Source organism: Hemitrygon akajei, chromosome 2, assembly GCF_048418815.1.
Source record: "Hemitrygon akajei chromosome 2, sHemAka1.3, whole genome shotgun sequence".
NCBI classification, from domain to species: domain Eukaryota; kingdom Metazoa; phylum Chordata; class Chondrichthyes; order Myliobatiformes; family Dasyatidae; genus Hemitrygon; species Hemitrygon akajei.
This window is the reverse complement of record NC_133125.1, coordinates 191,267,104-191,281,455: the sequence shown is the minus strand read 5'-3', so window position 1 is coordinate 191,281,455 and position 14,352 is coordinate 191,267,104. Positions and strand designations below refer to the sequence as shown.

Here is a 14,352-nt window from a genome sequence, read left to right as displayed (position 1 = left end):
CCAATGCCTTATAACATCAGCATTACATCCCTGCTCTTGTATTCTAAACCTCTTGACATGAATGCTAACATTGCATCTACCTGCAAGTTAACTCTTAAGGCATTCTGCAAAGGGATTCCCAAGTCCCTTTGCGTATCAGGTTTTTGGATTGCCTCCCCATTTAGAAAATAGTCTGCACATTTATTTCTTTTACCAAAGTGCATGACCATGCATTTTCCAACCTTGTATTTCATTTGCCACTTTCTTGCCCATTCCCCGAATCTCTAAGTCCTTCTTCAGCCTACCTACTTCTACACCAACCCCTGTGGAAAACCAGTAGTCACTGGCAGCCAACCAGAAAAGGATCCTTTTATTCCCATTCGCTGCTTCCTACCAATCAGCCAAAGCTCTAACCATGCCAGTAATATTCTTGTAGTATCATGGGCTCTTAATTTGGTAAGCAACCTCATGGGTGGCTGTCAAAGACCTTCTGAAATTCCAAATTAGATTAGATTAGAGTCAACTTCATTCTCATTGTGCCGAGTACAGATGCAAAGCCAATGAAAGACAATTAGCATCTAACCAGAAATGCAAAGAATAGAAATGAATGTCGTATATTTACAAAGAAATGCAAATATACAACATCCACTGCATTCCCTTATCTATCCTATGTGTAATCTCCTCAGAGAATTCCAACAGGTTTGTCAGGCAAGATGTTCCCTTAAGGAAACCATGCTGACTTCGTCCTATCTTGTCCTATGATTCCAAGTACTCTATAACTTCATCTTTAACTATAGACTCCAACATCTTCGCAACCACTGAGGTCAGGCTAACTGGTCTATAATTTCCTTTCTGTTGTTTTCCTCCTTTCTTAAAGAGTGGAGTGACATTTGCAATTTTCCAGTCCTCTGGCACCATGTTAGAGTCCAGTGATTTTTAAAAGATAATTACTAACACCTCCACAATCTCTACCACTACACCTTTCAGAACCTTAGGGTGCAGTTCATCTGGTCCAGGTGATTTATGCCTCTTTAGATCTTTCAGCCTGATCTTTCAGCCTGAAGACTGATATAAAATGCTCATTAGGTTCATCTGCCATTTCCTTGGCCCCTGTTATTATTTCTCTGGCCTCATTTTCTAGCGGTTCTATATCCACTTTTCATGTTGTTTGCTAGCTTGCTTTCATATTTCATCTTTCCTTCCAACTTTTCCCTCCATCTTTCCCTTTTAGTTGCTCTCTGTAGGATTGTAAAAGGTTCCCAATCTTCTGTCTTCCCACTATTTTTTTTTTTGCATTGTATGCCCTCTCTTTTGCTGTTACGTTAGCTTTGACTTCCCTTGTCAGCCACGGTTGTACTATTTTGCCATTTGAGTATTTCTTTTCTTTTGTCCTGCGCCCTCCTCATTTTCCCCAGAAACGCACACCATTGCTGCTCTGCTGACATCCCTGCCAGCAGCTCCTTCCAATTTACTTTGGCCAACTCCTCTCTCATACCACTGTTATTTCCCTGACTCCACTGAAGTACTGCTATGTCAGACTTTCTCCCTATCAAATTCTAAGTTGAACTCAATCATATTGTGATCAAGGGGTTCTTTTATCTTAAGTTCCCAAATCACCTCTCACACAGCACATAACACCCAATCCAGTACAACTGACCCCTAGTAGGATGACCAACAAACTGCCCTAAAAAGCCATCACATAGACATTCAACAAGCTCACTCTCTTGCGATCCATTTCCAACTTAATTTTCCCAATCGACCTGCATGCTGAAATCTCCCGTGACTATCATAACATTGCCCTTTTGACACGCTTTTTCTATTTCCTCTTGTAATCCACATCCCAGTTACTGTGTCCACTGATTGTACCCACACACAAACAGAACAATCTCAGTACCTTCGACTGTACCCACACACAAAGTGCATTCAGTGTCTAATGACTGCACAGACACACAGAGACAATACAATCTCAGTACCCATCGACTGTACCAAATCACAGACAATACAATCAGTGTCCACTGACTGTATCCTCACCTGCACAGTATCCACTGACTGTACCCATACAAATAGCACAATCATAGTATCCAATGACTGTACCCACACACAGAGACAATTCAATCTCAGTACCCATCGACTGTACCAACTCACAGACACAACGATCAGTGTCCACTGACTGTACCCTCACCTGCACAGTATCCACTGACTGTACCCATACACACAGCACAATTATAGTGTCCAATGACTGTACCCACACACAGAGTACTGTATTTACAGCCCAGCAGCTAACTATGCATAGTCCCCACTTTTGTATGAACCTCGGTCAGAACTACAACCCCTCTACATGCAGTGCCAATAGCCTCAACAAAGGCACCTAGCCCACACAAAGTAACTGACGACAGCCGACATAGTGCCCACACTGGCTATACCAGTTCACCGTGTGCCTGTGCCCTGCCACTGTAAGAGATATCAACGGCCGTACCTCGCACAACCTCTCGGCCTCTCGCATCACGACCGGCTCGAGAGCCGACTTCCGACTCCAGTGTATTGCACTGTGCGCCAGTTTCTTCTGAACCTTCCACGTGTGGGAGTAATCCCCGAGAGACAGGTCCTTCCCCCCGAAGGATACGAAATCTCCTGCAGAAGATTAGTATGGCAGAAAACAATGGGCCACGGGCACCGAGAATGGCCAAGGCGGGAGTGAATGCCAGGGCCATCCCACTAACTGGAGGTTTGACTGCGATGCCAGCCCGGGAGACATTCTTTTTGAAACGCACTGATCGGTGCAAATCATGTCTTATGAAGATGGGATGAGTGAGCGAGGGCTTATCTCTCTGGAGTGAAGGAGGATGAGAGGTGACTTGACAGAGAACAAGGTGATAAGTGGCACAGATCGATTGGACAGCCAGAGACTTTTCTCCCCCACGGCAGAAATGGCTGATAGCTGAGGGTATAACTTTATAGAGGTTGGAGCAAAGTATAGGTGTGGGGATGTCAGAGATAAGTTTCTTACACAAAGCATGGTGACAGAGTGGAATGCCCTGCCAGGGCGAATGGTAGCCGGAGGTAGAGTCATAGAATCATGGAACACTACAGCACAAAAACAGGCCCCTCGACCCACCTAATCCATGCCGAACTATTAATCTGCCTCGTCCCCTTGACCTGCAATCCGAAACTTCTCCCATCTGTGTCCTTATCCAAATTTCTCTCACATGTTGAAACCAAACCCGAATCCACCGCTTCCACTGGCAGCTCGTTACACACTCTCCCCACCCTCTGAGTGAAGACGTTCCCCCTCGTGTTCCCCTTAAACATTTCACCTTTCACCTTTAACCCATGACCTCTAGTTCTAGTCTCATCCAACCTCAGTGGAAAAAACCTGCTTGCATCTACCCCATTTTCTCCCCTCATAATCTTGTATGCCTCTATCAAATCTCCCGTCATTCTCCTACACTCCAGGGAATAAATTGCTAACTTACTCAACCTTTCCCTATAACTCAGGTTCTGAAGACCTAATATATCTTTGCATTCTTTCAATCCTATTGACACCTTTCCTGTAGGTAGATGATCAGAACTGCACACAATACTCCCAATTAGCCTTATACAACATCAACATAACATCTCAACTCCTGTACTCAACTCTTTGATTTATGAAGCCCAATATGCCAAAAGTTCTCTTTATACCCCTATCTACTGGTGGTGCCTCTTTCAAGGAATTATATGTCTGTGTTCCAAGATCCCTCTGTTCAACCGCACTCCTCAGTGCCCTACCACTCACCGTGGAAGTCCTACCCTGGCTGGTCCTCCCAAAGTGCAATACCTCACACTTGTCTGCATTAAGTTCCATCTGCTATTTTGAAGACCATTTTTCCAGCTGGTCCAGATACTGCTGCAAACTTTGATATATTAGGGATATTTAAGAAACTGTTAGATAGGCTCGTAGATGATAGAAAAGTGGAGGGCTATGTGGAAGGGAATTGTTGGATTGATTTTAGAGTAGGTTGCAGGGCCAGCACAATATGGTGGGCAGAAGGACCTGAACTGTGCTGTACTGTTTTATGCTCTCAGACCAGGGGTTGGTTGTATCATGGCCTGCTGTGAAAACGCCAATGCCCATGAAGGGAAAATCCTACGGATAGTGGTGGATACGGAACCACCATTGAACACATCTACAAGGAGTGTATCTCAGGAAAACAGCGTCCATCATTAGTGACCCCACCACCCAGGCCATGCTCTCTTCTCACTGCTGCCATCAGGAGCCTTAGGACTCACACCACCAGGTTCAGGAACAGTTATTAGCCCACAACCATCAGGACGGAGGTACTGGAGCCTTGGGACAAACACCTCGAGGTTCAGGAAGTTATTACCCCTTAACCATCATGCTCTTGAACCAGAGGGGATAACCTCACTTGCCTCATCATTGAAATGTTGGCACAACCTATTGATTCACTTTTGAGGTCTCTTCATCTCGTGCTCTTGATACTTATTGTTTATTTATTTATTATTTCGCATTGGCAGTTTGTTGTTGTTTACACGTTGGTTGTTTGTTCTGCTGGCTGCGGTCTTTCATTGATTCTATTGTGTTTCTTGGATTTACTGTGAATGCCCGCAAGAAAATGGATCTCAGGTTTGTATATGGTGAGATATATGTAATTTGATAATAACGAGACGCGCTGAAGGTCGCCGTGGAAAAAGGCATTCCGACTGCGTCACGAAGGTACAATGTGTACTGGAATTAAAAGCGGGGGGCGGAACCAAGACTCTGCGAGAGGCACCGGGAGACGGACAACCAGAATCTGAAAGACAAAGGCACTAATACGGGGTTAACAATGTATAGTTCAGCTACAAAACACGCGGCGGAAGGCCTTCAGCGCGAGGAGATCGTGCGGCTTTCGACCGGATACCCGCGAATTTGGAGGAAGTGAAGAGCGACCGAATGGCATGAACATAGATTTCTCCCTCCCCTTTTTTCCCTCTTCTCCACACTGGTGTCTGACCTGCTCCTCACTCTCCAATCTCCACCCTCTCTTCTCCCATGGCCCACTCTCCTCTGCTCTCCGATTCCATCTACTTCAGCCCTTTACCTCTTCCACCTTTCACCTCTTTCTTCAACCTCCCTCCCCCTCCTACACCCACCCACCTGATACACCATCAATAACTCTCGGAGACGCGAGGCGAACGATAGGCTTTTATTAGCTGCAAGAGACCACCACACAACATCCTGGAGACTGAGGGAGGAGCAGTGCCTCCAATCGCCTTTATACCGGGGTCTGTGGGTGGAGCCACAGGAGCAGTCAGCAGAGGGGCGTGTCCAGACAGGTATATGTAGTTCACCACACCACCTTCCACATCACCCGGTGTCACTTATCACCCGCCACACTGTACACCTTCCCCGCGTCCCACCTCCTTCCCCTCTCCTTTCCAGTCCTGATGAAAGGTCTCCCACCCCCCACCCCAAAAACATAAGCTGTCCATTCATTTCCACAGATGCTGCCTAACCTGCTGAGTTCCCCCAGCATTTCGTGTGTGTTGCTTTGGATTTCCAGTAAACTCCGTTCTTCTGTTGATGAACGGAATCGAATGCGTGCAAGCACCCCGGCTCCCAGTGTGTTGATGGAAAGAAGGACGTGTCAGAGCTGAAGGCGGTTGAGCGCAGTGGTCCTACGGGCGATATTTTCATTTGGTATGTATTCTGTTTAGAGATACGGCGCTGAACAGGCCCTGCGAGGTGCACAGCCCAGCAACGCGCCTATCTAACCCCAGCCACCAATTAGCTTACTCACAGGTCTGTCTTTGGACCGTGGGGGGAACTGCTTGGTCTGTGATAACAACCAGCACAGTCCAAAGCTGTGCTGGGGGCAGCCCACAAGCTTTGCCACACATTCCGGCGTCAACACAACACGTCCACAATGTTTAGCCGAACAACACAAGCAGCGGCAACAACAACAGGACAAAACAAGACAACGTTTGAAAAAAAGAAATATTTTCTCGCCCTCCCGCACAGACAGTCCTCCAACCCCAGGCCAGGCCGCCTCCATGCCTCCGGTCCGTGGCCTCAGACGCCGGCTCGCAGACATCGGGCCTCCAACCTCTTGTCTCTGGCCCGGCCTCGTAGAATCAACTTTCGGGCCCGTACCGCGGGAGTCGCCGAGTGCCTGGACTTTGACCTTCGGTTTTGGACTCCTGACTTCACCGTCCTCAGGATAGCGACCCCATGGCGACCCCAGGGCTCGCTGATCACGGGTTTGACCTTCTGGCCTCGGCTGGACAGTCCTCTCACCTCGTCACAGTCCCGCGTTTTCTTTGCTGTTCACTTTCCTGGGTTGTAGGGTCCACCAAAGGATGTCTCGGTCACCCTTGGGCAAGGTGTAGCCCTTGCGTAGCCCCCACGCCCACGGCGGATCAGGGGTATATGAAGCCGTGGGAGCAGGCAGTGGATGACGTTACACGGATGTCCTAGGGGCATCTGATGCACATCACAAGTCCTGATTATGTGACCACTGACACCAGGCTGACAAGATAATGGCTGGGGTGTCCTGTCTTGTAAACACACTGCCCAGGAGGCAATGGCAAACCACTTCCGTGGAACAATCCTGGTCAAAGACTATGATCGCCTACGTCATCGACTCGGCCCGCAGCGATGATGATGACGGTTCTGCTGCCGGCTCTCATCTCTACGCCTTTTCCCGGCAGGTTTTCACCATTAGATCTCGGTTCCATTATCTTGTCTTCACCCTATCACCGACCTTGCTCCCGCCCACCTAACCCCATCTCTGCAAGTTCAGGCACACCTCTCTCCCGAGGTTTCCCGGGTCTTGGAAAGAGCATCCAGCTCTTTCGGCGGTCCAGAAGAAGCGTTAAGTTCCTCCAGCGGCTCGAGTGTAGGATTAAATATTAACTCTATTGCCCCCTCCCACACACACACACCCTCCCCTTCCAGCCTGACCTGTTCAGCATCTCTAACACTTACAGCTGTTACGTCAGATCTTCGGCATCTGCGGGTTTTTATTTTGTGTTTGTGTCAATACCTCCCCGTCAAAGAAAGCCCCGAAACTGCTGGAAGAACTCAGCAGAACTCGCTCCACGAACGCCCCTCTTTACGTCGGTGGCACAGCAGTTTCACAATCCTGGGAGTGTACATCTCGCACAAACTCTCGTGGTCCCAGAACACGTTGTCCACAATCAGGAGAGCTCACCGACACCTCCGCTCTGAGGAGGCGGAAGCGAGCTGGACTTGGCACATCCATGCTGACGTCATTGTACGATGCACATCCTGACCAACTGCATCACTGCCCGGCAACGGGTCCATCACATTACCGACACCAGCCTACTCGCCATATATCCAGAAAGGTGCCAGTAACATCATGGAGGATCCCACCCACCCTGCTCATGGACCGTCTAATCCACTCCCATCAGGGAGGAGGCTACGTAGCATCCACGCCAGGACCACCAGACCCAAAACCAGTTACTTTCCCCAAGCAGTAAAACTGATCATCACCTCCACCCACTAACACAATAGGCTGAGTGAACTTGGCCTTTTCTCCTTAGACTGACGGAGGATGATAGAGGTGTATAAGATGATGAGAGGCATTGATCATGCGGATATCAGAGGCCTTTTCTCAGGGCTGAAATGGCTAACACGAGTCGGCACAGTTTTCAGGTGTTCAGAAGTAGTTACAAGGGGGATGTCAGGGGTAAGTTTTTCACACAGAGATAGTGGGTGCGTGGAATGTACTGCCAGTGAAGTTGGTAAAGGCGAATACAATGGGGTCTTTTAAGAGACTCTTAGATAGGTTCATGGAGCTTAGAGAAATAGAGGGCTGTGCACTAGGGAAATTCTAGGCAGCTTCTAGAGTAGATTATATGGTCGGCACAGCATTGTGGGCCGAAGGGTCTGTAATGTGCTGTAAATTTCCATGTTTATGTAACCCACCCCTCCACTACTTTATCATTTCCTGTCAGTCACCTTATGTACAGACACTCCTGGGCTTAGCGTCACTTTATGGTCATACAATCAATCAAATATATATCACACACACAGATATATCTGTGTGTGTGTGTGTGTGTGTGTGTGTGTGTGTGTGTGTGTGTGTGTGTGTGTGTGTGTGTGTGTGTGTTTGTGTGTGGGTGTGTGTGCGCGCGCGCATCGGATCCGGAGTAACAATTACTTCATTCTCCTTTACTGTTGTGTACTGGAAATGACATTGAACAACCTGGAATCTCCGCGCGGTCGCTGGATCACACCGGGTGACGGTCGCTTACCTACAAATGACTTCGGACGCCCAGCGAACTCTGACGACCTCTTCACCAGAGCTTCTTTGATCACATCCAAGGAGTTTAAGACAATGATATCTGGATTTCAGAAGAAATGTGTTCACGTCAAGACGGATTTATACCCCAGGTAGATGACCCGATAAAGTCAGGTCAGAATCTCGGCTCACTGCCGATTTAACACCATATAACCATATAACGATTATAGCACAGAAACAGGCCATCTCGGCCCTTCTAGTCTGTGCCGAACGCTTACTCTCACCTAGTCCCACCGACCTGCACTCAGCCCATAATCCTCCATTCCTTTCGTGTCCATATACCTATCCAATTTTACTTTAAATGACAAAATCGGACTGTTTTACCGAACCTGACCTATCTCATTCCCTAACAGGAGATCCAACACTGCCCCTTCTCTATGTATTGCTGCAAAAAACTATCCTGCACAAACTTTACAAACTCCAAACCATCCAGCCCTTTTACAGTATGGGCTTCCCAGTCTATGTGTGGAAAATTAAAATCTCCCACAATCACAACCCTGTGCTTACTACAAATATCTACTATCTCCTTGCAAATTTGCTCCTCCAATTCTCGCTCCCCATTAGGTGGTCTATAATACACCCCTATAAGTGTTACTACCCCTTTCCCATTCCTCAATTCCACCCAAATAGTCTCCCTAGACGAGCTCTCTAAGCGGTGCTCCTGTCAGATTCCAGTAATATTTTCTCGGACAAGCAACGCAACACCTCCCCCTCTTGTCCCTCCGATTCTATCTCACCTGAAGCAACGAAATCCAGGAGTAATTAGTTGCCAATCACACCCCTCCTGCAACCATGTTTCACTAATAGATACAACATCATATTTCCAGGTATCAATCCAGGTACCTTAAAACTATGCCCCCTCGTGTTCGCCATTTCAGTCCTGGGAAATGAAAAGAGATCCACGACATGTTAAAAATACTCCCAATAGTGTCCGTCTCAAAAAGTCTCTGGCAACCAAGTCCAGCCCCTGGCCTTAGGGTGCAGCACAGCTATTGATTCCGGTGGACAGGAGAGGGGGCAAAAGCGGGTTACTGGCGCCTTAAAGCCATTCCTTCGTGCAGATGGGGCGTGTCCCCCGTGGCTGACAGCTCATCTTGGAGAAGGAAAACTCTGATTTCAAACCTCCGCTGCCTTGCGGCCGTACCCACTCATGGGGTAGTCTCCGGGAGTAAACTCCGAGGAAAACTCCGGAACTGGACTCCCTAAGGCAGTACGTACTACGTTGAGTTCAACGCTGTCTGGCAGCTGGTGCCGAACTGTATCGGTTTCTGCCGTTCCATTGGACTCATCAACTGTGTAGAGAGGGGGAGCTTGCAACAGCTTTCCCTCCATATCGTGCCGCCCTGGCTAGCCCGTCGCGTAGAGTCAGGTCGAACCCTGACCAATGGAGGGGATCAGCCGCCGAATGTGGGAGACGAGATGCGATGTGTGGGCCGGGGCTACAGAGAATGTGGGAGACGAGATGCGATGTGTGGACCGGGGCTACAGAGAATGTGGGAGACGAGATGCGATGTGTGGGCCGGGGCTACAGAGAATGTGGGAGACGAGATGCGATGTATGGACCGGGGCTACAGAGAATGTGGGAGACGAGATGCGATGTGTGGACCGGGGCTACAGAGAATGTGGGAGACGAGATGCGATGTGTGGACCGGGGCTACAGAGAATGTGGGAGACGAGATGCGATGTATGGACCGGGGCTACAGAGAATGTGGGAGACGAGATGCGATGTGTGGACCGGGGCTACAGAGAATGTGGGAGACGAGATGCGATGTGTGGACCGGGGCTACAGAGAATGTGGGAGACGAGATGCGATGTGTGGACCGGGGCTACAGAGAATGTGGGAGACGAGATGCGATGTGTGGGCCGGGGCTACAGAGAATGTGGGAGACGAGATGCGATGTATGGACCGGGGCTACAGAGAATGTGGGAGACGAGATGCGATGTGTGGACCGGGGCTACAGAGAATGTGGGAGACGAGATGCGATGTGTGGACCGGGGCTACAGAGAATGTGGGAGACGAGATGCGATGTGTGGACCGGGGCTACAGAGAATGTGGGAGACGAGATGCGATGTGTGGACCGGGGCTACAGAGAATGTGGGAGACGAGATGCGATGTGTGGACCGGGGCTACAGAGAATGTGGGAGACGAGATGCGATGTGTGGGACCGGGGCTACAGAGAATGTGGGAGACGAGATGCGATGTGTGGGCCGGGGCTACAGAGAATGACGGGCGCCTCAGTGCGTGACCTTCCAGAAGTGCTGGTAATTTTGTCTGGACGGCACCATAATAGGAATCTGTTGGTGGCCCTCCGTTGGTCGCGGTCGACCATGGATGTTACGTAAACTTGTCATACGTTATGGAGAGCAAGCTGTTAACCACGCCGCAGGATCCCCCTCTCAGAACGCCGATGACTCCAAAGGAAAGGCAGAGACTGATACAGTTCGGCAGGAGCTGGAGGAACTCAGTAGATCCGGCAGTATCGATGGGTCTGGTCCTAAACGTAGATCATCCATTGATGCTGCCTGGCCTGCTGAGATCCTCCAGCATTTTGTGTGCGTTGCTCTGGATTTTCAACATCTGCAGAACCCCATGTATTTATGGTTTACACAAAGTACACTGCGGATGCTGTTGTCACATCAACACGTACAAACAAGCTGGATGAACTCAGCAGATCGGGCAGCATCCGCTGAAATGGCAGTCAACGTTTCTGGCCGAGACCCTTCGTCAGGACTGGGCTGAAACGTTGACTGCTCATTTCAGCGGATGCCGCCCGACCTGCTGAGTTCATCCAGCTTGTGTGTTTATGGTTTGCCGGCTTGCAGATCACTGAAGCCGTAGAATTACTGAACCCTCCCTCTGGGTACTGTGGCCTTACCTTGGCCCCACAGCCGGAGTCTGTAAATCGGCCCGAAGGTCTTGGCCAGTTCGCTGAGGCGGATGTGGAGGTGCCTGTGGGTGAATTCGGCCAGGTTCCCGACGAGCGGCAGCGCCGAGGGCCCGGGGATGTCTCGGAGGCTCCGCTCTCCCGGGTCTCTCCTGTTCCCGCAGATCCCGAGGGCCAGGAGGAGAGCGATGGCAGCGAACAGCAGTAGCGTGATCATGGCTAACATCAGGGCTGCGCTCAGAGGGACGACTCGTCTGGCAGTGCCAACTTCCTCCGCACTGGCAGCTAAGAGCGAATTCAGAACTAATACAGGCAGCACAGCCCTTGAGGAGGATTCTACCCGCCCTCCGGCTCCTCCTCCCCTCCCCTCCTGTCAGGAAGATCAGTCCTTGGCAGCGGCCTTCTCCGATCCCAGCCCGTCAATCCTGCCGTTATAGCGGTGGCTTGGCCGTAAACAAGGCCCGGGAGGTCATTCAACCCGTCTCGCCACTTGTTGCCCCAACCCCGCTCTCGCTCTCCTATCCTAGTCCGGCCACCGATCTAACGCGGGGGAATTAAAGGGACGGGCGGGAGGAGAGAAAGAGTTTGGGAGGACCAGGAGAGCGAGACAACCAGGATTGTGAAATCCGAGCGAGGTCACTCGATCCATCGTCCGTGATAGCCCTTTGAAAAAGCTCCCCAAGTAGTTTCTACCCCTCTACCATCAGATTTCTGAATGGACACTGAACCCGTGAACACGATATAGAACATAGAACATAGAATAGTACAGCACATTACAGGCCCTTCGGCCCACAATGTTGTGCCGACCCTCAAACCCTGCCTCCCATATAACCCCCCCACCTTAAATTCCTCCATATACCTGTCTAGTAGTCTCTTAAACTTCACTAGTGTATCTGCCTCCACCACTGACTCAGGCAGTGCATTCCACGCACCAACCACTCTCTGAGTGAAAAACCTTCCTCTAATATCCCCCTTGAACTTCTCTCCCCTTACCTTAATGCCATGTCCTCTTGTACCGAGCAGTGGTGCCCTGGGGAAGAGGCGCTGGCTGTCTATTCCTCTTAATATCTTGTACACCTCTATCATGTCTCCTCACATCCTCCTTCTCTCCAAGGAGTAAAGCCCTAGCTCCCTTAATCTCTGATCATAATCCATACTCTCTAAACCAGGCAGCGTCCTGGTAAATCTCCTATGTACCCTTTCCAATGCTTCCACATCCTTCCTATAGTGAGGCGACCAGAACTGGACACAGTACTCCAAGTGTGGCCTAACTAGAGTTTTATAGAGCTGCATCATTACATCGCATCTCTTAAACTCTATCCCCCGACTTATGAAAGCTAACACCCCATAAGCTTTCTTAACTACCCTATCTACCTGTGAGGAAACTTTCAGGGATCTGTGGACATGTACCCCCAGATCCCTCTGCTCCTCCACACTACCAAGTATCCTGCCATTTACTTTGTACTCTGCCTTGGAGTTTGTCCTTCCAAAGTGTACCACCTCACACTTCTCCGGGTTGAACTCCATCTGCCACTTCTCAGCCCACTTCTGCATCCTATCAATGTCTCTCTGCAATCTTCCACAATCCTCTACACTATCTACAACACCACCAACCTTTGTGTCGTCTGCAAACTTGCCAACCCACCCTTCTACCCCCACATCGAGGTCGTTAATAAAAATCACGAAAAGTAGGGGTCCCAGGACAGATCCTTGTGGGACACCACTTCTCACAACCCTCCAATCTGAATGTACTCCCTCCACCCCACCACGGCCTTCTTCCTTCTGCAGGCAAGCCAATTCTGAATCCACCTGGCCAAACTTCCCTGGATCCCATGCCTTCTGACTTTCTGAATAAACCTACCATGTGGAACCTTGTCAAATGCCTTACTAAAATCCATGTAGATCACATCCATTGCACTACCCCCATCTATATGCCTGGTCACCTCCTCAAAGAACTCTATCAGGCTTGTTAGGCACGACCTGCCCTTCACAAAGCCATGCTGACTGTCCCTGATCAGACCATGATTCTCTATATGCCCATAGATCCCATCTCTAAGAATCTTTTCCAACAGCTTTCCCACCACAGACGTTAGGCTCACTGGTCTATAATTACCCGGACTATCCCTGCTACCTTTTTTGAACAAGGGGACAACATTCGCCTCCCTCCAATCCTCCAGTACCATTCTCGTGGACAACGAGGACATAAAGATCCTAGCAAGAGGCTCTGCAATCTCTTCACTTGCCTTGTGAAGCAGCCTGGGGAATATTCCGTCAGGCCCCGGGGACTTATCCTTCCTAATGTATTTTAACAACTCCAACACCTCCTCTCCCTTAATATTAACATGCTCCAGAACATCAACCTCACTCATATTGTCCTCACTGTCTTCAAGTTCCCTCTCATATACCGAAGAGAAGTATTCATTGAGGAGTTCGCTCACTTCCACAGCCTCCAGGCACATCTTCCCACTTTTATCTCTAATTGGTCCTACCTTCACTCCTGTCATCCTTTTGTACTTCACATAATTGAAGAATGCCTTGGGGTTTTCCTTTACCCTACTCGCCAAGGCCTTCTCATGCCCCCTTCTTGCTCTTCTCAGCCCCTTCTTAAGCTCCTTTCTTGCTACCCTATATTCCTCAATAGACCCATCTGATCCTTGCTTTCTAAACCTCGTGTATGCTGCCTTCTTCCACCTGACTAGATTTTCCACTTCACTTGTCACGAATGGTTCCCTCACCCTACCATTCTTTATCTTCCTCACTGGGACAAATTTATCCCTAACATCCTGCAAGATATCCCTAAACATCGACCACATGTCCATTGTACATTTCCCTGCAAAAACATCATCCCAATTCACACCCGCAAGTTCTAGCCTTATAGCTTCATAATCTGCCTTTCCCCAATTAAAAATTTCCCTGTCCTCTCTGATTCTATCCTTTTCCATGATAATGCTAAAGGTCAGGGAGCGGTGATCACTGTCCCCCAGATGCTCACCCACTGACAGATCTGTGACCTGACCCGGTTCGTTACCTAATACTAGATCTAGTATTCCCTCTAGTCGGCCTGTCAACATACTGTGACAGGAATCCGTCCTGGACACACTTAACAAACTCTGCCCCATCTAAACCCTTGGAACTAATCAAGTGCCAATCAGTATTAGGGAAGTTAAAGTCACCCATGATAACAA

General features: G+C 49.4%; 1 protein-coding gene across 1 annotated transcript in view; it reads right to left on the bottom strand.

Annotated features, from left to right (window-relative positions):
- cyp21a2 (cytochrome P450, family 21, subfamily A, polypeptide 2) overlaps positions 1–11,384 on the bottom strand; it is a 45,568-nt gene extending 34,184 nt beyond the window's left edge. The window contains exons 1-3 of the mRNA XM_073036575.1: positions 11,159–11,384; positions 8,236–8,325; positions 2,456–2,610 (exon numbers count right to left, since the gene is read on the bottom strand). Coding sequence (XP_072892676.1) covers positions 2,456–2,610; positions 8,236–8,325; positions 11,159–11,384 — 471 coding nt within the window. The remainder of the gene's footprint in view (positions 1–2,455; positions 2,611–8,235; positions 8,326–11,158) is intronic.
- Between the last annotated feature and the right edge of the window lie 2,968 nt (positions 11,385–14,352).